This window comes from Crocodylus siamensis, chromosome 4, assembly GCF_052110815.1.
Source record: "Crocodylus siamensis isolate JL-2025a chromosome 4, ASM5211081v1, whole genome shotgun sequence".
Taxonomy (NCBI): Eukaryota; Metazoa; Chordata; order Crocodylia; family Crocodylidae; genus Crocodylus; species Crocodylus siamensis.
This window is the reverse complement of record NC_143398.1, coordinates 207,167,969-207,192,902: the sequence shown is the minus strand read 5'-3', so window position 1 is coordinate 207,192,902 and position 24,934 is coordinate 207,167,969. Positions and strand designations below refer to the sequence as shown.

The following is a 24,934-nucleotide window of genomic DNA, read 5'->3' as shown; positions in this document are numbered from 1 at the left end:
GATCCAGTACTACAATACATCAGCTACTAGGGAATTTATTTTTATTTTATTGTCATAAATAGGGCTACAAGGTTGGTATTCTCTCACAGAATAGACTTAGTAATTACACAATTTCCACATTAATTAAAATACACTGCAATTATTTTTATGTGCATAAGTACCAAAGGACTTTAGTATCAGTAACATATAGGTTTGTGGTGTGTGATAAGCACAACAATTTTAAAAAAGAGAAGAAATACTACAAAGTAATTCCAGATACTTTAATCCTGCTTTTACTACACTGTGATGAGGCTTTTACAAATTATTTATAGCAAAATTATAGTTCTCTCATCTTTGTTCCCCCTTTTTGTTGATATCATGGTGCTAATAGGAAAGAGGAAAAAATGTGTGAGATAACGTCTCCTCTACTGAAGAAGGTACTGTTTTGATTTTTTTTACCCCATGCCCTTGCCACATCATAAAATGTTAAGAGCATGGCCTTGGCCCAGCATAACAGCTACTTCAGTATTTTAATTCTCAGCCAGTCAAAGTCTAGTGTTGCTGATCCAACAAAAAAGTGATTTAAAAAAGGCATGTAAAGAAGCTTCCTTCTACAATTTCACAAGGACTTAAAAATGAAATGCTGATTGTAGCCAGCCTTTGTTTGGAAAAGGTTAATTTTCAAGGTCAGTTGTAAAACATCATATGGTCTTTGATTCTAATAAGGGTATTACACAAGAATTTACATTCTCTTTTCTTTGCCCATAATAATTAAATCTCAAGAGAGACATCGTGACAAGGTTTTTCATCCTTGACTCATTCAGGTTTCAGTAATTAATACTGATATATTATTTAGCTGTGAAATCCTTATCATAGTGCAAGGTGAACAGATGTCAGTGTACTCAGACTATGACTTGTTCCAATTAATAATATTCCAAGGCCATATCTTATAATCAGGTTTTAAGTTAAAATCATATGAACACCAGAAATGTCATAGTGCTTCAGGCCTGATTCCATTAAACAAAAAATCAATGGAAAGATTCCTTTTGACCTTAACAGAAGCTGGCTCAAGCCCTATCTAACTTTATAAATAATATATTTTTTTATTTTTAAGATTTATAGAATTTAAACTTTCCCTATAAATCAGATTCAGACCCCAGGGATGAGCAAAGTAATATTCTCCATTTCCCTAGTACTTTTTCAAGGTAAGATAAAATTAAAATCACACTGAAAATTTATTTCAGTATTATTTGATTTAACTAATGCATTTATTCATATTCAAATGAATTCATTTAGAGTATTTTACAAAGTGGCCCCACTACGGAAAAATAGTCTTTATTCCACCTTTTGTTCCTCTTCTCAGTTTCCTTTTACGATGGAGTGAAGCACATTTCTTTATAGTCATTTATTATTTCTATTACAGTAGTGCCTACTCCAGTTAAGTATATGCTCCGGACAAGATCAAGGCCTCGGTGTCCTAGGCACCAGGCATAGACGTAGACAGTCCTTGTCCCAAAGAGTTCACAGTCTAAGTGTACAAGAGGAAAAGGTTAGAGAAGATGGTGTGCATTCATAATAGGGTATATACTACAGAGTGGATTCTTCTTTGATTGCCATTTGTTAAGTAAGAAAAGCACTGCAGAGCCTTCTCCTTTTATGTACATACCTTATCCTTGGGCAACTCCCAACTGAAGAGCTTTTCTACTTGCAACTTCCTTTTTCCACGCACAATAAACTAAACTGTTTCATGAACAAATCACCCTACTGGTTAGCTTACAGGTGGCCAGCCTGCTGCACATGTGAGTGTGGAACATAGAAAACTAGGCAGCAGACAGGCAGCACAGCAGTAGATAGAGTAGGAAGCAGTTGATTGGGTAAGGGATGGGATTAGAGTGGCACTCCAGGAGGATGTGGGGCTAGTCTGTGGCACACTTGCCTAAAAGGTTTGGCCCTCCTGGTTAAGTTAATAGATTTGCTTGTTCCAGAAAGCCTTATGTGTTTTTAGCTTGGGTACCATGCAACTCACCATATGCTACAGCACTTTGTAATAACTTAAACAGGTACCAAGAATTTCATACTAACTTCAGAGGACTCATTTGGCAAAAAATATCTTTTTTAACTTCACAGAGTGTTTTAAATCAGCTAATAGGTGCTCCAGTCGTGACAAGTTTGTAATAAGCTCCTTTCACGGCCATCAGTTCACTGTGAGTGCCCTTTTCAATAATGACTCCTTGAGACATGACAGCAATGATATCAGAATGCTGAATTGTAGACAGACGGTGTGCAATGACAATGCAGGTCCGCCCTTCTCGTGCTTTATCCAGTGCAGCTTGCACAGTCTGCAGACAATAGACAACAAATCGGCATGACAGTATACCAGCTAAAATGGCAGCTATGACATGAGGAATCCCTTATAAATCTATCCCCAATAATTAAACATTTCAGCATTTCTAATGCTACCATGAGAAGTTTTACCTGAAGTAGAATCAAAGGCTACAAGTTATTGGTGTGCTTTGCAACTGCATAAACTAAGCCTGATGCTAACTTATAGGCAGGATTGATGAAATATAAAACTCAAATTGTACATTTACGTGCCAAACTGAATGTCATGGTGATTCTGGTGAGTTTTAAAATTCTCATTTTTCCTTTGACCTCAAGATGCAAAACAAGCTAAGCCAATTATTTCTTCTCAGTGCTCTAGCATATCATTGATGTAAATGAAACTACTGCATATTCAGAGCATTTATTTTTAAAAGTGTTTTAATATGTAATTTTGTTTTGTGTGTAGTGGCTGGTACCACTGGGAGCTTTGGAAAGAGGATTTGTACAATGCTCAGAAAGGTGACACATCTATAGTAGAAGTCTAAGAGGGGAAAAAACAGCTGTGTTTGCCTGGGTTTTGGAGGGGTTTTGTTTGTTTGTTTGTTTTTGATAATTTTTACTTAGTGTATCTGGATAAATACTGTTAAGACCAAATCCACAACTAAGGATCTTGTTGGCATCTAAGTCAGATTCTATTCTACCTCCTGGGTGAGTAAAGGCACTTAGGTGAAAATCCATTAATGGATCTACTTTTTGAAAAATCTGAGCCATGAAATGGTTACAAAACAGCAGTGAGGAGAAGATCTCACCCATCTTTTGTACCAACAGTTTTGCAAGGAGCACAGCAGGATACAATAGGGTTGTACTTGGGTACCTAAATCCATTCAGACACCAACAGGTGGAATAGAATATATGCATCTTGATTTCTGAGCCTGCTCAGAAGCCCTCCACCAAGGCATCTACCTTTATTTACACTTTCTGAGCAAATCTGGCAAGAGACCAGCCATGTTTTAGTCCAGTGGCCCAAGGATTCAGGCAAGTGAAGGCCCAGGGAGTGGAAGACCCAGTTTATAGGCCTCATTCAGCCAAACGGGTGTTGAACCTACATTTCATACATCTCAAAGTTCATTAACCACTAGACCATTGGCTAGACAGCGCCAAGAACACCCTCCAGCCATTGGGTTGAAGCTGGGCTCCTGGGCGAACAAGAAGGAAATGATCATGAGACCAAAAGAGCAGTATTCAAGGGGAAGTGTAACTCTACCCCATGAGGAGGGTTCTGGCCCCTGGTCCCAGCCTGGGCTCCAATGCTGTGTGTGTCTCTTGCATTGGATAGTCATTGGATGAAATTAATGGCATTGGGAGCAGGAGCCAGAACCCAGGATTCCCTCACTCCTAGACCAGTGTCCTAGTATGCATTTCTTCTGTTCCATTTCTCATTGAGGAAATAGGAGAGAACTATGCATCTCCCTGGATAGATTAGGATCAGTGAAGGCTTCCTGAAGTCAACACAGAAGAGCTATATGTCAAAGCGGAGTGGATTTGGATTGGTCTCTGGGCTTGCTCTCAGCTGCTCGATGAGAGACTAAGAGAAGTGTGCATCTCCCTGAGGTAGGACATATAATTCTTACATTACCTGTGAGAGAGATTTGTATTTGGGCTTAATGTTTTATGGCTGAATTAACTACAGTTGCAAATAATATGCATGATAACAAGGTATCACTTTATTGAAACCTTGGAAAAGTACTGCGGAGTAGAAAAAGCTAAGTGAAATTATTTTTATGGGCATTTCTTTTACATGAAGGCACGTGGATAATTGCTTTGGGTCATCTTAATTTCTTTATATTGCATATTTACCTTTTCACTTTCTGTGTCTAAGGCAGATGTTGCTTCATCTAGTAATAAAATTTTAGGATCACGTATGATAGCCCGTGCTATAGCAATGCGTTGCTTTTGCCCACGAGAGAGCTGAGATCCCTGAGCTCCCACATTAGTTTCATATTTCTGAAAAATATATAATACAAATGAAATTTGTTTACAAACGAGCAGCTCCAGATACCCAAAGCAAAGAACAAACTGGAAGAATACTGGGCTATCCTGCAGTAATGGATCATAAATCCCAAGCAATCTTCTTCCCTCCTTAAGCTATCAAGTGATTCAAAGGCAATGTTTTACTGATGATACCAGGATTTGAAAAGTGTTCATTGCACCATATTTTGTCAGTCTACCTTCTACCTCATAGATGCAGATGCCATGATAATGTACATGGGATAAAACTTGATCAAGAGGTATTGACTGATTTGTGCATAAGGCAAAGATGTCTTTTGGGAAAGTGATACACAAAGAGGTCAGGGCTAAAATTTTCAAATTGATATTCAATCACTTTAAAAAAAATTCAGATGAGATTTAAGTGCACTCAAGTTCAATAGATATAAGCACTCAAGATCAAATATTTTGGCCTAAATGTCTTGCTTGCATGAAAACAGATAATGTACAGTAGAGAACAAGGCCTTGGACATACATTCATTTGTAGTGCTACGAAGTGCTAAGGTACTGTACTTTTCCAAATGGGAGATTTTACCACCTTCAGTTCTCCTATGAAATATGAATTTTCATTTCTACCCAGGAGATTTTTTACAATCTTTTCTCCAATGCCTGATGAAGGGTGTTTGTGCCCAAAAGCTTGCAATTAGAGAATTTTTTTTTGCAAAAATCTAGTTGGCCTAATAAAAATGTCACCTCTACCGTGAGTCCTGATTGCTTTTTCCTTTAAACCAATATGGCTACAATCTGGATACACGACATGAAAGATATTGAATTTTAGCCGATTTTTTTTTTTTTTTTTTTTTTTTTTTTAAATGAAATCATAATTTTACTAGGAGGAAGCAACTTTCACCACCTGAAACCTGAGATACTGCTCCTGCCTTTGTTTGAGGTAATTTGCATCATAACAGAGCCTCACAACAGAGTTCAGAGACACCCTACCAGATAAGAAATACCTGCCCAGAGAAGCATCCCATCTATTTACTCTGTGAAATATGAAACACCATAACCAGAAGGAAACATGAATATATCTTGCTTACCAACAAACAATTTTGAGGTAAACAGACTATTCCAACTTTTCTCTGAGCCTAATCTGCATATAACATTAACTTTTCCAAACAGGAAATTTTACCACCTTCAACTCTCCAATGAAATATGAACTTTCATTTCTACCGAGAACTTTTACAATCTTTGCTCCAGTGCCTGATGAAGGGTGTTTCTGCCAGGAAGCTTGCAATTAAAGAATTAAAAGTGCCCACACATCATCAGGGCACTTTGAACTAAAGCTCATTGAATGAGTTTTATTTCAAAGCACCCCACTGCCATTTTCCAGCATGGGTATGCTGATACATGTGATGCAGGAGGCTGCTGGAGTGTGGTAATTTCTGTGCTCCAGCAGACTTGATTAATCGAGTCTGCTCTGATGTGCTGGATTTCCAGCACTTTGGAGCTGGCTCCCTGTACATCTATAAGAGCCCTTAGAAAACACTGCTCTGCACTACATTAGTGTGCTCATTAATTTTGAAAATACGTTCCCAATAGGTAAAAAAGAAAAAACCCACCCAAGCTTCCTTAAAATTGTATCATGGCAAATACCACATTCTGTCTTCTCTTTTGACCATACTTAGAGAGCTGTAAAAGTAAAATACAATGCAATAGTATGAATCATTTTAGTTTCATTTGATGATGAACCCCATTAAAATGGGTACCTTCCCACTCTGCCCTGTTATCTGTTGTCTCACTAGAAAGGCCCTGTATGTGCTTACCGCAGGAAGTGACATAACAAAGTCATGAAGATGCGCCTTCTTTGCCACTTCTGTAACTTTCTCCATAGTGATCTTCTTGGTATTATTGCCATATTTAATATTATCAGCAATACTGCAGTCAAACAACACAGGTTCCTGGGATACTATTCCAATTTTAGATCTAAGAAATTGTATATTTACTTTCTTGGTGTCATGTCCATCTATTAACTGGCAGTTAAAAAAATTGCAATACATTAATTTAGAACTAAAACCAACAAAGAATGTATAGCTTCTACTAATATAAAATTATCACACGTGGCCAGATCCTCAGAAGTCTTGTCTACTTCAACAGCTGTCCCAGAGGCAGAGTGTGCCTTGAGCACCCAGATCCTAAGGTACACTACAAGCTTATCCCCAAGACTCTCTCAAGCCTTCAGCCTCTGGTGGACATGAGAGCAGCCACTGGGAATGAGGCTGGAGCTGCCTCACTGGAGAATTTCCAGGTCTGAATGCAACAGTGAACTCAGGTAAGTAGGGCATGCTCAGCCCCATTCTTCCTGGTACCAGACAAGGCCAAAAGGACTTAGGGTCCAGTCCTAAGTTACCCCTAGGGTGCCTCCATTTAGGCACCTCAGTGCCTAAAATGTGTAATACAAATAGGTGCCTACATGTCCTAAATAGTAAATGGGCATCCTAAATGCCACCTAAGAATCATCCAGTCACTCAGAAGGGGAGGCAGTTATAGCTAGTTAATAACTACTGAGCTGTGTCTGAAGTCCTACTTCTCCATAGAACTTAGATCTCAGACTGAATGATGCAAGAGAGGCACTTCTATCAAGCTGAGATTCAGATTTTACAGATGGGAGGTGCCTGCTTGAAGGAGAATTGCATTTAATATAAGCATTGCATACCCATCCACTTCACTCTTGAACATGCTGGTCTCTTACCTGGCACCTAAATGGTAAGAACACTTGTCTAGGAAAATCAGAGACCTGAATTTTAGGTCTACCTCAATCAGAAAGGATTCAAATTCATGTCTCCCACCTCCCAGGTGAGTGTTTTTATAGTGGCATAAGCCGGCTTCTAAGGAGCAAAGAGTGAGGGCCAGTGAACATCCAGTGAGGCTGCTTGGGGCTTATCCTCAGTGTCTCAGGACCTTTTTCTCCTTGGCCATCTCCAGAGATCTATATAACGAGCTGTATTTTTGGAGAAAGAGGATGGGGTGATAAAAATAAAAAAGGGAAGATACTGCTCTTTACAACACCCAACCATCTGTGTGCCTGGATTTCTGTACCTTGATATATTAATTCCTCTGGATCCTCACTGAACAACAAACAAATCCAGTCTCAGTTCACCTAAATTAGATCACTTAAAAATATTAGACTGTAAATCTGAGGTAAGATATGGATGCTGTGAAAATCCACTGAGGTGATCCCCAAACGTGTCTTAGTAACTCTTTATCAAATGGTTGATTTTGAAAATTTCTACAGTAAGCAAGCACTTTGAGCTATACTGTCAAAGCACACTTACCACAGTTCCCTTCTCAGGATCATAGAAACGCTCCAGAAGCTGGACACAGGTACTTTTGCCACATCCACTACTTCCAACCAATGCAAGTGTCTGGCCTGGTTTAACTGTCACTGAGAGGTCATTCAAAACTTGTGTATCAGGCCGAGAAGGATATGTGAATTTACAGTTGAGAAATGTAATGCTTCCCTTGAAATCATTCTGATGAAAAAGTGAAATAAGACAGATTGAGCTCCAAACTGAATTTTAAAGGATAAAATCACATTTGATAAGGAGTGATTCTCATTTCTGATATTAATATTTTTGGTAATATTGCTGTCAATCAAGTCAGGATCCTTATGAAACAATTCTGGAGACTGAGGACTCCAAAGATTGACTGGATTGACTGTACTGGAAAGTGGGGTTTTAGCTATAACCATGCACCTGTATTTGTTCTATCAGTAGCTTCCCCACTCAGTACTGACAAATTGCTACAATTTGAAAAGTGATTCCTTAGTGAGCTGTCAAAGTAGTTAATCTCCTGTCTCCACTCAGCAGTTTTAATTTTCAGAATTGATGTCATGTAGTATCAATTGTGTTTATAGTTTATAATGCTTGCAGAGAATAGCCGTGTAATTTAGCAGAGGGCAATATATTTAACACAAAAAGGCTTTTAGCAAACAAACAAAAAACTGCATTCAGCAACAACACATGTTTTTATGTTGGCTTAATTTTGCTAATTTATATGAAAAAACCCTAAACATTCCAGAAAAAAATGTAGAATTTCATTTTACCTAGGATAAAAGCATTAAATATTTTAGTCTGAATGACTCTTTATTTCAGAATTTTCTTAATTTCTTAAGCAAAATGTTTAGTTCAGCTTGAAATGATTTTAACTTTTCCACTCACCAAAATTTATTTTCAGTATGAAACAATATGATTTTCCTCCCAATTTGTTGAAATTGCCAACAAACCAAAGTTATACCTATTATTCATTTTATTTTAATGAAATTATAATTATATTTAGATGATACTAACTCTAACATACAAATTGTAGATATGAAATATACTACCTTTGAGTCACACATTTTCTTATTTTCAAATCAATCCTTTACCATTTGTTGATATTGCTTCATAGGAGAAGGATTTATAATAGAATCTTATAATAGACGAGGAGTTTTGTATTACTATAGGAATTGTGCTTACAGTATAGCACAGAGCTCAGCGCTACCAGAAAGACAAGCAAACGTAGCAAGTCTTCAAACATGATATTGCTCAAAACAGTGGTGATCATGGTGTTTTTGGGTTTCAGTTTTTATTGTTAGACTGAATAACATTTCTCAGATTGCTCCTTTCAAATCTTACCCACTTTTCCCCTTTGTCACTGTAAACACTGATTAGAGGAACACGATCCACCAGTTGAAAAAACCGTGCTGCAGATATTTTTGCTTTAGCATAGTTTGGAGTATAGGAAGAAGCTCTTCCTAAAGCAGTTCCACTGGTTACAATAGAAGAGATCACCCTGCAGCGAAGGAGAAAAGTTTTGACCGTGTGGGCTGATATACTACTTGTGAATTTCCATGAAACAAGTGCATTTCTGTAACAATAGTATATTTCTGTCTCTGAGTATATTCTTACCTGAAAACGTAGCTATAATGAAGTCCTTCACTCTCAACTAAAAACCCCCCATATCTGTATGAGACAGAATTGGCTATGAACACTATGCACTGGGAAAAGCCAAAGCAAATTCCATAAACGTTTGCCTTTTTGATTGAAGCTCTATAGGGCTTTTCAAGCTGTTCTTCATATGCTTTAATAAACATTTTCTCTTTTCCTATTCCAGCTACAGTCCTGATGTTTGAGAGGGCTTCACTGGAAATCTGGAAAAGAAAAGGAGATATAAGTAAATCTCCTAACAATCCATCTGAAATGGCAGGAAAACCTTTCTGACTGACTGCTAGAATGAGAGGGCAGCATGATTATTTGGGTCAACTGTAGACACTAATAATATACAAAATGGATTCAGATCCAGTAATCATTGACACAAGCCTTAGCCCATAATATAAGAGTCTTTTCTGAAGAAAACCTCAACATGGCTGCTATCTCTGCTCTACTTGGACTAGACTGCTGCAAACATCTCCAGTGTGGAGAGCCTTCTGTGGTCCCTCTCACCTGAATTTCACGCTATATGAGTAACTGGTACCATTATTCCTTGATAAGAGCATGTGTTATGTTCCCCCTCGCAGAAGTTCAGCTGTTCTCACCATGCATTCCTTAAATTTCCATGCTGACTATGTTCATTGTATTGTACCATGAGATTTGTATCCTTCTCAACATAGGATGTATGGAGCTGTGAAATATATACCTACATGAATCTGAACAGGGGCTTCTTAAAGACATTTTTTGTCATCAATGTCCAGCTAACCAGAGAAACTCATAAATATTTTAAATCTTCTTTAGGAATGGTGGTATCAATCAAATGTGAAAAGATGTTCTTGACTGCCTATTTATTTTTAAACATTCTTATTTTAATTATTACACAAATGATCTTGGGGAAGTGTAGTATGTTAGTTTATAGTTTTGTATCTTTAAAGTCTATACCTTTTCCAAAATATAAAAGCTGTATTTACTACTAAATTTTAATGTGCTAGCAAATCACCTATTCAGTGACTTACTATAAAGGCTCAGTATGTGCATTTTCTCTTATACTGTCCTTTCTATGATCTGTTCTTATTACATTTTGATTTATGACCTGTAGATGTCCCACACACAGTATATCACAATAACCTGCATAAGAATCTCTGAAATCTATTTGGGTCAATAGCCCATGATTTTTCAGACAAGTAACATTATCCCAGGCAATTGGCATGCATTTTGAAGAATAGTGCCAGCAAACTGAAGTATTCAAACTATATTTTCCTATATTTAAAATGGCAGATAAAGAATCATGATGGAATCTTCTTCAAGCAAACCTGTTGTATCGGATGGTATGTTTGTGAATAAATTAGAAAATACCACTGATCAGAGTCACACATTGCAAAAACTGCTGAAGTATTCAGTGATATTTTTTCCCCTGGCCTCTGGGTCATTCCACTGAGTTGAAACTGTTGGCCTGGCCATTTATCAGATTTTTGTGGTGAAATTTGTTTTTCAATTCGGAGAAGATACTTTGATCTATCACTTGCTATAAATAATTTAGCCATTCTGGCTGAATGATTAGCTGTGAGTGCCATTCTTTTTTTTACTTTCAGGAGTTGAAACCCATCTTTGTTTAATTAGTGACATCATTAGTCCGGAGGTATTAATTCAAGTAATATGATTTTTTGTAGATTTAGTATATTAATATGTCTGGATAATTTAAATTAGTTCTCATTATTTTTTACAGTTTATTTAAACTGTATATCCCTCTATGATAGATGGTGGACTCTGTTAGTATTCCAGTGTGCAAGTCAGTATTTTCTATAGTCTAATCCTCCCTTTTCCCAAATAATGATGGCTTTCATTATATTTTATCCTTCAAGTTTTCAGTAGCCCACACAGCCAACAGCACCAATCTGCCTAGTGTTGCTCCAGCAAAAACTTTAAGAATTAATAGAATATCACATGTCAGCACAATAGGACCATGCAGTCATTTAAAATTATTCTTAATATAAGGCCAAGGCCAACAGAATATATCTGTTCTATGCAAGAAGGCATATATGAGTTCCCACATGAGCCAATACCCCAACTAAAAAGGAAAAAAGCCCCTAGAAAACTCATGGTAGGACACTGAGTAATTGCCCAGGGAACAACAGAGAGAAGAAAGCATGCAATAGAACTCAGTCCTCTTTGGTTTGTTATTGCTTGCATAGCTATAAGGACAGGGGAAAAGAGCAAGCTAATCTCTGGTTTATACATCTGGCCATGACGTGTGTAAAATCCTTCCTGGAGGATTGGATTGGGAGTTTTGTCCTCCTTACTACTGAAAATTGCCCAACAGGATCTTCCCCCAGCACTATTCCACAGGATACATCCTGAATTATCTCAGCTTCTGGGAAAAGAGAGTGTCCTTTCCCAATGTATCATTGTTTTAAAAATTAGTGCTTTTTCTGTATTTCCAAATGGGAGTAGTCAGGTCAAAACAACATTAATATCTTTGAGCCACAGCATTGTCAAAATTCTTCTTTAAGGGATATATATACACCATTCATTCTGCATTCCAGAGGGATGGATTCGATCAACTGAATTTTGTCTTCATCTTTTAAACTTCTCTGAATGGTTATGTCATGTTCATTCTCAGACTGTTCACCCAGGGCTAGATTCACCTAGGGGATGTAGGCAATTGAACACAGAGCATTGCAATTTAAGATCCGTACTTATAAATCCTAGCTAGGTGCCTAGATCCCCTATAGTTGAGGTCAGCACTTAAGACCAGGTTCCACAAAAGGCCAGTACGCTGCCTAATCTATACAGTAAGAAATACTAAATGGGGCGTTTCTTAAATCTGACCCACTTAGGTGCCTTTACTCCTAGGGAGAATCTTCCCTCCACTCAGGATTCACAGCCCTGAACATTTTTTTGTATCTAAGCACTTGCTTACAGAAAACAAAGCAGGGATAGTCACTTCATTCAAGGGGTGGCTGTGGTAGATGTTGTAGTGACAACTCTTAGTTGCTGAAACATTCACAGAGCATGTGGAAGATGTAGTTTTATTTCCCCTTCTGCCAGTTAGGATTTGAACACACATCTCCCAGGACAGCATAACTGTAGGAGACAGCCATAAAATATTCTGGAATGGGGCATGTTCAAGTCTTCCTGGTTGAAGCTGTCCCTCTTTGCATGGAATAACAACACAGTCCAAACAGAAGTTAAAGTGTGTGTGAGCAAGAGTGCACATGATTTGATAACTTGTGTGGCATATGATCCTCTGTTTTAGCATTTAAAAAAAATATATATTACCTGCCCAGTAGCTTCCAGAGCTTGCTTGTCTTGAGAAGCAAATCCTGTCAGCATTTTAGCCTGGACAGCCCCAGATAAGGCTAAAAAGGGCAGGAAGCAAAGTATAACAAGACTTAGTTTCCAGCTGAAATAGAAAGCGATGACAATGGCCACTCCAATGTTGGCAGAGGAGTTGACAATCATTCCTATCTGAGATCCAGTAGCCTAGGAAAAAAGGATGGAGGGAGGAAGTTTAATCAATTATTCTCCTGATAATACCAGTCAAAGACAAACATAAAGAGGAGTACTTCGGCCCAAATATTCTCTTTTCTTATGGATCATGGATTAAAGAAAAATATTCCTGACACTAATTGATGTAAAGGTAACTTAATCAGGGATGAGTTTTACTATATAATTGACTCACTTGAGGTTGTTTACCTGCATCTGAATGCTGCACGTGGCCTAAATAGTCATTTGTTTAGGTTTAAATAGTACAGAGAAGCCTATATGAAGGTCTATAACCTAAGACAATGTAACAATCCCAGAATCAGGAACACTCTCTGGAAATACTTGACAAAGATTTAGAAAGGAACACATTATAGGTGCTTTACTTCTTATTTCTCCTTACCAGGTACATTTTTAAAGCTCCTTTATTATAATTTTTACTGCTGGTGAGTATCTATTTGCCTTGTGTGCCTACAGGACATTTTTCTTTTTGACAGCTTTAGTGTATTTACTCAAGTGTGCACCTGTTTCAGGTCAACATGCATTTAACTTCACTAAGAGATAACTTAAATGCGGTGTATTGCAAAACAAGAGTTTGCTGTTTTCAGTCATTTGATTTCAGATTCATCACTACACCATGAAGTGCCAGCATCCAGATTTCCTCTCCATGTCCTCTCTGTACTGGAACTATGAGAAGTGGAGCACCTCAGAGAGTGGCAGTTCTAGGAGTCTCCATCTGTCCCCTGGACCATATAATGGTACGTAGTTCCTAATCCCTAGTGAGGAGGGCATTAATGGGATGGCCCACAAAATCCCACTGAAAGGCTCCATCACATCAGAGGTGGCTCTGGACTGGACTGGAACACTGAATCCAAACCCCATAGAACTGTAGGGAAACTTGGATGTGGAACTACAGACATGCCTGCATGAACTTAAGGTGTTTCTCCCCATTTCTTTCTGCATTAGATATGGCATTCCCATTTATTCATTTTTTGTATTTTTATATGTCCTTAAATTGACAGCTATAGAGAGCCAAGTGTATTTCATTTCTGTGGGAAAACTATTGCAAAGCAGGAAAATATTTTTGAGGGCTATCAAAAGATGCAAAGACAGTGTAGGCATATAATAAACAACATTAGACTTATGTTTTTTGAACGGGTAACGTGGAAAACCTATGCCTGGCAAAGCAGAAGTTAAAAATCTTTCTGGTGTTCAGTGAATTCAGAAACTACAATTTTTGAGCTTTGTGGTTGAAAAAAATTCTTGGTTTTCTTCCTTTCCTGGCTCTGGCTTTCTGTGAAGATTACAATAGGCGCATCTACACAAGACACTGACCGCGCAATAGCTGAATAATACTACACAGTAGTATATTATAACTGTTGGTGCTGTGATGCGCACTCACTCAGTATTATTCAGTTACTGCCCAGTAGCATCATTTAAAAGGTGTTTGCTGGTGTCACTATGCAGTAACTCTGGTTACTGTGCATTTATGTAGTACTTGATTATACAAGTGCTAAATAAATGTGCAGTAATCACTGCACAGTATTATCTCATGTAGACATGTCCAGTGACAACAATCTCAACATGGTCTATAACAGTGATTCTCAACCTTTTTCAATTAGAGGCAACCTTCATTATATTTGAGGCACCCCTTGGAAATGTTTTCACTAATTTTTTGACTATGGAAAATTAGTAGAGCAGTTTTCCTGTTGCAAAGAACTCAGAAAGACCACAACAGGGCAGAATGTTTTTTAAACTATGGGCTCTTTTTGGAAATTTCTGGGTTTATGTTGTCTAACAGTACTAAAATTGTGTTGTGCACTGGGGCACCCTTGAAAGGATCTCAAGGCACCCCAGGGTGCCACAACACCCTAATTGAAATCACTGACCTAAAACAAAGTCTCCCTTAATAAAGGTTCTGTAAGGCAGTTAGTGTTAAAAAAAATCATAATCAAATTAAAATGGAACCTGTAAGTGTTTGCATGTAAGAAGTGGTTTACTAATGTTTTCTCAGACTCTGTAGGGCGTTTTTACATGTGCTCCGGTAGGGGAAACACTTTAATTAAAGTGGCTCTAAGAGCCACTGTACTTAAAAGTGCCCACAATGTCTTGTGTATCAGCATCCCCACACTTCAAAATGGTGGCAGGGGCATTTTAAAGCTCAGTGAACGAGCTTTAATTAAAGTGCCACCACCACCATTTTGAAGTGCAGTGATGCTGATACATTAGAGACAGAGGCTGGCAGGAGGGTGCTAATTAGTAGGGGTGTACGAAGTGGGCTCTATTCGATTTAGATTTGGCCTGAATCAGGGACAGTGATTCGATTAGTTGATTCATATCACTATCCCTGGTTCAATTTGGCCGAATTCAAATCTGAAGATTCAGTGCGGATTCAGAGAAACAGCAATTTGGATGTAGACACAGCTTTAAATGTTTCTTCTACATACCCCGAGGTACCAGCACAGCTTGTGATCATTGCAATGCTGAGGCAGATGGAGTGTCCCACAGGAGTGCGCGGGGGAGGGGGCCCTCCACATATTTGGTGGTGAACCTGGAAGTGGACCAGAAATACTTTTGGTCCACTTCCGGGTCCACCAGGGAGCATGCAGAGGGCCCCACTGTGCCCCCCGGCTCAGCAATTGGCTGCGGGGGTTCCCTGGGAGCCCCCCCCCAGACCCAGGAGGCACCAGTCACTAAGCCAGGGGGCGCGGGGGGGAGGCCCTGAGTGCTTCCAGGAAGACCCAGAAGTGGACAGGAAGTGCTTCTGGTCCACTTCCAGGTCTGCTGCTGAGCGTGCTGGGGAGCCCCCATGCTCCTGTGAGACACCCCATGTGCCCCAGAATCACAGCATTCACGAGCCACCTGCTACCTAGTGGAATGTAGAAAAGACATTTAAAGCTGCGTCTATGTCCAAATCACCAAATCTTTCCAAATCTCTCCAAATCACTTTGGAGGGTTCTGATTCAATTTGGAGAGATTAAATGGTCCTCTGATTTGATTCAGATTCAGAGATTCGGCCACTGAATTGGGCCGAATCTCTGCCAAATTGAATCAGGAACTGAAGCTTAACACAGCCCTACTAACTAGCATGCTCTAGCAGCTCAATTAATTGAGTCTGCTTTGACGTGCTGCAGTTACAGCGCATCAGAGCAGCCTCTCCACACATGTACAGGCATTCAGTAATAATGTTGGATGCCAGCAGGATGCTACAGATAACAAATTTTTTTCATTCTTTTAAACCACTAAAAACCTTCAAAAAATGAAAAGAAATTAGGCTGTGGTTGCCAGTTAAACTAAACAGAAAAAAATGAAGATGCCCATACATTTCTTCCTGAGTTTCTAGAAACAGGTTACTTGCTTTACAGCCAAATAAAATTACACTTCATATCTGTTAGAGGAGTAATAATATAGCAATGATTCTCAACCCTGGGTTGCCATGAGGTCTTTTGAACATGGTGTCACAGGTATGAGGAGATAAGTGAGGTTTTAAGAGAGAAACTAAGTAGATGAGCACAGACTCAGGCTTGTCCCTGCCTGGATGATCCTTCATTCCCCACTGCTGGACCCCTCTGAAAGGAGGCAAACTGTATTATATAAATTAGTGTTTTTATAGTAGGTTCCACACAATTCACAAAAGTTAGAAAGGTGCATCTCAAGTTCAAAAAGATCGAGAACCACTTCAATACAGTAATGAGCAGTGCACATCCTTATCTAGTAGGAAGTGCTAAAATGTGGTGCCCCAGCCTCCACTACCCCACCCAAAGGGAGCTGCCACACACCAGAGCATGTATGCATCGGTGTTCCCCAGAGGCAAGTAGCAGTGGCACAACTATGTGCCGCTGCTATTTGTCCCTAGGGAAATGCACGTGCACGCTTGTCTGGACGTGTGCAGAGATTTCAAAATAGGAATGCATGGGGTCAAAAAACATGATCAACTGTTGCAATCTTTCTGTGTTATTTATAATAGAAGAATAGCTCTATTATTTTTTCATAGTGCAAAAATGAGTATAATTAATTTTTGATATGGGCTGCTACTAAATTCTAAAAAGTAGTGGAAGGATGCTGTGAGCCAAAAAATAGGTTAAGAACCACTGTCTTTGACAGACACAGATTGGGACTGGACAGAATGATAGATAGATGTATATTACAACATATTCTCTTGTTATTTTTGTGATATACCATACCAATATAGTCAATCAATTAGCAAGCAGCATAGTAAAATTATTGCTTCAAGCTGATTTCTTACCCCTTGAACCTGTGATGCATCTGTTGCAAGTCTTGTTGTCAAAGCACCAGGGCTGTTTCTGTGGTCATCAAACCAACCAATCTCTTGCCCCAGCATAGCCTCGAAACCAATTTTCCTTAATCGTCTTGTAAGCAACTCACCAGACTTAGCGAATGCATATCCCTGGTAGCACAAGAACAAACACAGTTACTGTACAGACAAATGTATGCACAGAAAAAGAAACAAGCAAAAGAAAGTTTAATGAATTTCTATTACCTGTAGGAATTGTGTGAAAAGTGACATAACACCAACAAACACAAAGAGCAGGCAGATTGTGTTTATCTGGTATCTTTGCTCTTCCTCATCAAGAATGGAAAAGGTCTTGAAAAAAAATGGAATAGTATAAACATTAGATTGTCAGTTGAGGCACCTGGCTTAGCAAGGTGGGAAGAATTTCCCTATCATAATGGACAGGATATAAAATTGGTCCCTTAAATTGAGAGTAAACCAGTGGTGCTCAAGCTTTGGACTGTGAATTAGATTTGGCCCAAAGACTTGTCATTTGGCCTGTGGATGGTTCCAAGAATTTGGCAATGAGGGAACAATGACAGGGTTAATTGCCACTCCCCTATTGCCAAATTTCTAGACCCATGGAGAGCCTTGAGTGCTGGATGATATGCCCTGATCTGCTAAATCATGCCAACACACAGCAGAGCCATTGGTCATTCCACTGCCAGATTCTGTACACAGGATAAGGCTGCGGGAGGAGTTGGGCCAGTATGTGTTCAGATCCAGCAGGCAGGGTCAGGCTGGCATGTGACCTGATTCAACACACAAGGTCAAGCTGCATACAAGAGTGAGGCAGCATGTACAGGCGTGCTAGATCATACCCACTGACTGGCTCTGCATGCAGGATTTGGCCCACAGACAGGCCCTGCAGCACTCCTTCAGCCCAGCTAGAAGGTTGAACACCTCTAGGTTGAGCCATCATGGGCCTGATGTTCAGCTGTTGCAATAAATGTAGCTTCATTGACTTCAGAGCCTTATTGATTTATACCCTCTGAATGTCTGGACAGCAAACTTTAGAAGTCAGCTTTATTTTCTGCCTTCATTCGTAGAAACTCATATGTAAGGTTATTTTACTCCACTGTCAGAATTCACAGGGTTAAAAGACTAAACACTTCTTGTAACTGAGGCAACCTATATTTAAATAAAAAAATGCAAATCAGACATTATTTGATTATTTCACACTTACTAGAATAACAGTGTAGCAATATAAAGAAATAGAACCAGGCTAAACTTACAAGAGAAATGTTCCCAATTTAAAAATTAAAAACACAGCCTAAACACTTATTTAGTTTTCATTTATTTGCATGTATCACACTTCTATTAATATTTCTGTAGTTTGTAAGCACTGGGCACTGAAGTGCTTTTGTCTTTAGGAAACCTGAATGTTCATTTTCACAGTGATTCCTATGAGAACTTCAGAAGCAGACTACCACCTAGGTTTCATTTTGTGACAGCCTGTTGTATGAAAAACCTTTAAGCACAATCTTGCCTTATAAGTTTGTTTTAGTATCTGAATTATGTTATATTTATTTAAAGTCTGAAATCCTTTAGGATGGATTACGTTTGAACAGCCACGCTCTTAAATCTAACCAAAGACCGGGCTTAGCTGTGAAGTTAAGATCCAGAGCACCATATTAAATAAGTTCTTCTTTGGATCTAGAGGGGTCTGTTTGAGCCACAAAGGTTAGGCCCAAATCTAGATCCATAAAATTCAAAAAGGAGTGTCATCATTGAACATAACGCTGCTTGCTGCACATGCCCATTAAACCCAGAACAGTTTGCTAGCCCGCAAGGAAGAAGAGCAGGGGATCTGAAAGAGACCCAGACAGTAGGGGCATAGGCAGTAACATAACTAGGGCTGGGCAAGCAGGGCATTTATTTAGAAGGCATGCTCACATACCAGCATGCCTCGCTCTTGGGAAAGAGCATGGTGTTTGACCTCTAATACTTAGATCTAAACCATCTTAAATTCTTATGGCTACATAGCTGACAATAAGAAAAGATGCTGAAACATTATTTTTAGTTACAGTATATAAAATACCACAAACTACATTTAAACTTTAGCCTTAAAAGGTATACCCAAACTTAGTTATGGTTTAACAACAATCTCTCCAAAAAAGTGTTTAGAAGGAAGTGGAGTATGAAATTCATAAATATGGTTATTCTCTACTGGAAATTCCATTGCAAAGTATTTTTTTTAACTTTGTATATTGGCTTCCTGGCAACAAATTAAACTCTGAAAAAATAATGATGCCTGGATGGATACCATTTAGTGTTTTGAGACAAAGTTTGTTCCAAACATCTATTCTATGCTAATACTTTCAATCGCAGAGTATATGACTTGACTGGCTTCATCTACTTAAAAAAAATATGCAGTCTCTTGTTATTTATTCAGTACTGTAAGGTCATAACGTATGATAATATATCTGCTGCAGTTCTTTTCAGCTTGATGCTACCTACAATACATTTCTGTAACTCATTTTTTCCTTAATAGCTCAGGCTGTGAGCAACTTTTGCTTATATTTGTAATTTATGTACGAAAAAAGATAAAGTGAAGATGCAGCATCCTACTGTTTCTCAGTAGGATTTAGTTCAATTTTATATCTGAACAAAATGAGAGACAGGAAGGTAAAGTTAGTGCCTTTATAAACTATGTCCTATACTGAGTCTGAATTAGTAAACAATGCCTAGTAACAGTGTAAGAGCTGTAAGTTCTTGTTTTCTTCTCTACTATTGAAGAATACAGTGCAAATGCAAAATATATCTCTAAATGCTTATATAAATGGCAGAAAATACTAGTAAAGTGAGCATCATGTATATAGCTAGTGCAAACAATGCAAGCATGATAACAACAGATGGCTGCCATGTAGTGGATGTTAATTACTATGGTTACTCTCATCTTTCACCTGAAATGGTAGAAGCAGAAAGCACGCTGAAGGGCTCAGAAATATTAATATATACATAAAACACTATGTGCTTTGGATTATATAAATAATGCAGTTGTGAAATGGAGTGAAATACATTTAACTTCATGGTTTCTTATGACTTTCTGTGAGCAAGTTGCATGTCTGCTCTGCTCAGTCATTCAATTGTGCTAAGGTGATCCATAAAACACATGAAAATAGAATATCTTATGTCTCTTTCATAAATTAGATGAAACTAAGTGTTGTAGAGCAGTGGCTTCCAAAACTTTTGGGCAAATGTTTTGGAAGCCACTGCTAACAACGCTCACTATTTCTTGTGAATCACTGGCATTCTTATCATCAAACTACTAATTGTAAAAGGGGGATGAGGTGGTGTCATCTGTGAACCACCAATGGTCAATGGACCACAGATTAGGAACCACAGTTTAAGAGCCAGTCATTATCAAGGGAAATTATTTGGAATTATGCTAAATGTGTAAAAGTACATAATTATTCCTGTACATAATTATTTATAAAGAAATATATTATATTTGCCTATCATCTTCAGAGCGGGATAGTAAGTGAAACTGAACAAGGATCCTACTTAACATTTAAGTCAATAGCGAAACTGTTACTGACTTCAGTAAGGCTAGTCAATGGAAGTGAATCTTCTCCACAGGATATAAGGATGTTATGAGGATAGGGCCAGGTTATGCCCACATTCCTTAAAGGAGACAAGCCTAGACAGATACGGAGGAGAATATGTGCTGCTTCCAGGTAAGTATGAAGTTTGCAAGAGTCCCAACAAAATTTATGACTGAGCCAGTTGCTGTTCATGCTAGGGTACCTAGTACAAGCCTTGGTCTCAAGAAAGCAGGACAGTCAAGAGGACTTAAGCATGTGCAAAAAATAAAGCACGGTCTCAGCTGAGATAGCTATGCATGTGCTGAAGTGCTTTTATAAACTGGGAGCATAGTTCAGATCCCCTACATCGCTCCTCCCAAACTGCACCCTGTGGCTGAAAATGTAGTTAGTATTTGCTTGCAGGAGAGCCAGTTCACCTCACTGGGGATATAGTCTGCCCCTGAAAATTTGTAATGTAAGATGGAACTAGCCAGCTCTGTGCATACACTGATGCTTTTGCCTGTATTCATGATCTGATTTCTTGCTAAAAATCTTTGTCTGGTCCTTTATTTATTGTTTGTGGTAACATCTGAGTACCCTGAAAACATTTCTCCCATTCTACTAGATGCTTTCTATTTAGCAAATGTGTTTTGTTTCCTTTCCTGAGTTTATTTTTCCTAGAGCACAGGACAATACATCTATCATCAGTATCAAGTAGCTCTTGGAGTAGGATGTGTGCTCCATCTATTACCAGGCTGTGTGCCTGGCTCTGCAATAATACAGCAAAACCCTTTTAAGTTTAGGAATAAGAAGCCATGGAATTTGTTTTGAAAGTCAGGTCCCAATTCTTCTGGAAACTGCAACGCCTTCTACAAAGTGCTGAGTGAACTCCCTCTCACTGGGACTCAGGCTTGCAGATGATACATTCAACCAGGAAAATGAAGCATCTTGCAGAAGGTATTGAGGTACTGATCTGGAAAGTTATTAGACACCTAACTTGATATAGGGCTCCTTTGATAAATCCCCAAAGAGAGTTACCCATCCCAACAGTGAGCATTACAGCACCTCACAGTTAAGTCCCATACTGCCAAGTGTTGTCCACAGCCCTGAGTTAGGGGCCCAGGTTACTAGACAATGCATAAGTGTCTACAGTGGGGTCCACAAAGCCAACGATGTTAACCAGAGAGCCACCTTAATAGCCAACAAGATATGTCAAAGACTAGGATGTGCCTTAAATCCTACTTCTGTCTAGCACATAGAATTAGGTCCCTAATTTTGGACTGAAAGGTGGTCCCTCCCTCCTATCAGGATTCACAATCCTGAACTCTGTCTGGGAGTTAGGCACCTAAGCCTTTCATTTTAATCAGTAGCGCTGTGATTAGACCACTTAGCTAAGATAAGGAAGACGCCCCTCCAATTTTCCAGCTTCCTAGGAGATTGCCGTAACCGCTAGTAGTAGGTTAGTATGGGGTGGGATATTTTCCATGAATCTGTACACATTTATGCAATAACAAATTATTCACAGGAATATGGAAAAGAACTAAGATGTCTTCTCCTAGGTGGGTGCCACTAAGCTACTCCTGTTGTATTGTCCAATGATTGTTTTATTATTCTATACAATGTAGAACAACTTTACCAGGAGCAATTGAGAACATCCCAGTGATTAAGTCACTCTCCTCTGATATTGGAGACGTGAGTTTGAGTCCTTTCAGGTACACAGGGAAAGTGAATCCTGAGTTTTCACATCCTGGACGACCATTAAATTACTGGTTAGAAAGTGGACATCACCATCACTTTCTAGTTTTGCTTCATTTTAAAAGAAAAGTGACCCCTGCTCATTCACTGTCAGAAAGATTGTAGGCAACTGCTGTGACACCTCCCTACAGCCCTGAGTGAGGGGCTAGATTCAGGACACTGTCCAGTCCATTATTACCTACTGGCTAGTTCTAAGCGGCTGCACTTGGAGTGTGTGGGCTTCAGGGAACACACTGCTGAACATGTTGGCTGTTGTAGATCTTGGGCCAATGTGCCTAACACTTCACTTTAATTAGAGAGCTCAGGGTTTTGGATTCCATTTCAGGAGGCCAGCTCCTAAAAGTTCAGGATAATAGCACCTAACTTTCAGTCCTTTCAGATCTGACCAAAAGTAATTTTGGGGAACAGTCCAAGACTATGGAACAAAACGCAACAGATATTAGAGAGCATTACAAATCTCCTGTGATTAGCAGATGGACATCTTCAAGTCTGCCTTGTCTAAAGCAAACATAAGATAGTGTGTACACTTCCACAAGACATTTTATGTTCTTATGTACAATACCTCAAACTACAAAAACATACCATGTATGCATATATGCACATTGAACACAAATTTTGCCATTTGAAACAGAATAATAGAAAGAAGGAAATACACAATAGAAGTGAGTCATGACACTTAATTAATTTCTTCAAGAAGTTGAAATATTATGTTGACGAAATTCATATAAGAAGCTACATAGAACAGAGCAAGAACAGTGTTTAATCATCAGAATATCTTCCTGATAGGCAGGAAGAATTATCCATTTTACTGACTAGAATATATGACAAAGCAGTTAAATGCCTTGCCCTAAGCCATTGGTCTCCCAAGTGGGGTGCACGAGACGATCCCAGGGGGTGCGCGAAGAAAATATTAGAACTTGTATTTTTATTTATTTTTTATCGAAAAAAATAAGAAAGAAATTAAGCTTTACTAATATTTAATATACAGATTGACACTGGCGCCCTCACTCAGTCCGTATGTCGGATGGTCACGTGTCATGTACAGTACGTGAGGTATCCTGAGGGAAGAAGCGTTCATTCGCTTTCAGCATATTGCGACATATTGAAGTTTACATGTGCCTGGTTAAGTGGATTTACAGATTATATTATCTAGTTTTAACTAAACTAACCCTCACAAAATGGACAAGTGGCTTAAAAAGATTCCTGCAAAGAAACCGCAGATTGAAGATAATACTAATAATGCGAGCACAAGAGAACAACAAGAAAATGGCAGAGCTGACACTTCTCCTACTCCTAGTAAGAGCTCTTCATCAACCACATTGCAAGGTAAAAACAATGACAATTTCATTTCTATTTTTTGTGTATGTTTTATAATGTACATAATATATTAGTACAGTAGTACATGTATATAATTTATAAATAAATAAATATACATATATTGGGGGTGCAAGCTCAAAAATTTTTTACTGATAGGGTGCGTGATCAATAAAGTTTGGAGACCACTGTCCTAAACCACAGGAGTCAAGGTCAGAGATAAAATTGTAGCAATTCTTATTTCACAGTTGGTTCCTCTGCACTCTTGCCTGCTCTAGGTGTTAACAGTCTAGAAGTAATAACAAAAACAATTCTTTGTAGTTTAAAAATATTAGCAGAACCTACCCCAAGAATCTGACTGAATAGCAGAGCATAGAGTGGACTGAGTGACCCATTCACAGCTGCTCCAAAAGATCCAAACAACATGTAAGGCCATTCTGGAGCATTGTATTTCAAAATCCTTGCAACTGGTGCAGGTTCCACTTCCCCTTCTTTGTCATTAACAAAAGTTTCCTACAAAATATATTGGATTTATGAAGCAAAAGCATTCTACAATGACATTTATAACAGATAACATTCATCTACCCACAATGGGCAGCCTTAGTGATGTGAGCTCCACTTCACAGCCTCCATTATCCTGTTCAGACCATTTTCCTGAACATCCACAGAGAATTTCTGGGTAATTTAACTTTGGCATTAAGTTCCTAGCAATCAGTTAAAAGAGCAGTGGTGTCACATCACTTAGACTGTTTCCAAGTGAGCAGACACTCAGCATGTATGCATTACACAAGTACTATTGTATTTCCCCAGCAATGTGTGAAGGACAGGTAATGGCAAGGCGCATAGCCCTAACTTCACCCATCACACCACCTCTACCCCAGCCCCAGCCTGAACAGTCCCCAAAACCAATGTGGACCTTATGGAGAATCTTGCGTCATATTTTAAAAGGAGATGCATAGTGTCACAGAGGCAGCTCAGCTTCATTTTGTGGAAGTAGAGAGAGCAAAGTATCCCTCTGTGCACAGCTGGGAGCAAAATTTTGCCTTCTGTATTCAATTCAACAGGCAGCCTAGTCTTTTTCTAAACTATGGCTTTTGTCATGATCACATGTGACCATGCCAGGAAGTTTTATCCTCTAACTGCTCCTACCTCCTGGAGCCCTGCAATGGGCTCCCACTGCCACCAGAGGGAGCTCTAGGCCCCCCCTGGGTGCTAGCCTAGGGGCTGGCAGGGAGCACAGGGCCAGGAGACATATCTCCTGGGTAGAACTAGGGTGCTGCGGGCTGCTAGGTGGGGACAATGTCCCC

At 39.0% G+C, this 24,934-nt stretch overlaps 1 protein-coding gene and 1 long non-coding RNA gene across 2 annotated transcripts in view; one reads left to right on the top strand and one right to left on the bottom strand.

Moving 5' to 3' along the window:
• Window positions 1-35: 35 nt before the first annotated feature.
• Window positions 36-24,934, bottom strand: part of ABCB11 (ATP binding cassette subfamily B member 11) — an 85,254-nt gene continuing 60,355 nt past the window's right edge. Inside the window, exons 20-29 of the mRNA XM_090045543.1 lie at window positions 23,973-24,140; window positions 17,239-17,343; window positions 16,984-17,145; window positions 12,534-12,737; window positions 9,234-9,475; window positions 8,961-9,117; window positions 7,620-7,817; window positions 6,111-6,317; window positions 4,159-4,305; window positions 36-2,318 (exon numbers count right to left, since the gene is read on the bottom strand). Of these exons, the coding sequence (XP_089901669.1) occupies window positions 2,118-2,318; window positions 4,159-4,305; window positions 6,111-6,317; window positions 7,620-7,817; window positions 8,961-9,117; window positions 9,234-9,475; window positions 12,534-12,737; window positions 16,984-17,145; window positions 17,239-17,343; window positions 23,973-24,140 (1,791 nt within the window). The 3' untranslated portion in view covers window positions 36-2,117. The remainder of the gene's footprint in view (window positions 2,319-4,158; window positions 4,306-6,110; window positions 6,318-7,619; window positions 7,818-8,960; window positions 9,118-9,233; window positions 9,476-12,533; window positions 12,738-16,983; window positions 17,146-17,238; window positions 17,344-23,972; window positions 24,141-24,934) is intronic.
• LOC149867506 (uncharacterized) lies at window positions 5,263-9,572 on the top strand. Its single transcript, XR_016442075.1, has 3 exons — window positions 5,263-5,401; window positions 6,442-6,616; window positions 9,439-9,572. It is a non-coding gene; the product is annotated as an uncharacterized LOC149867506 (long non-coding RNA).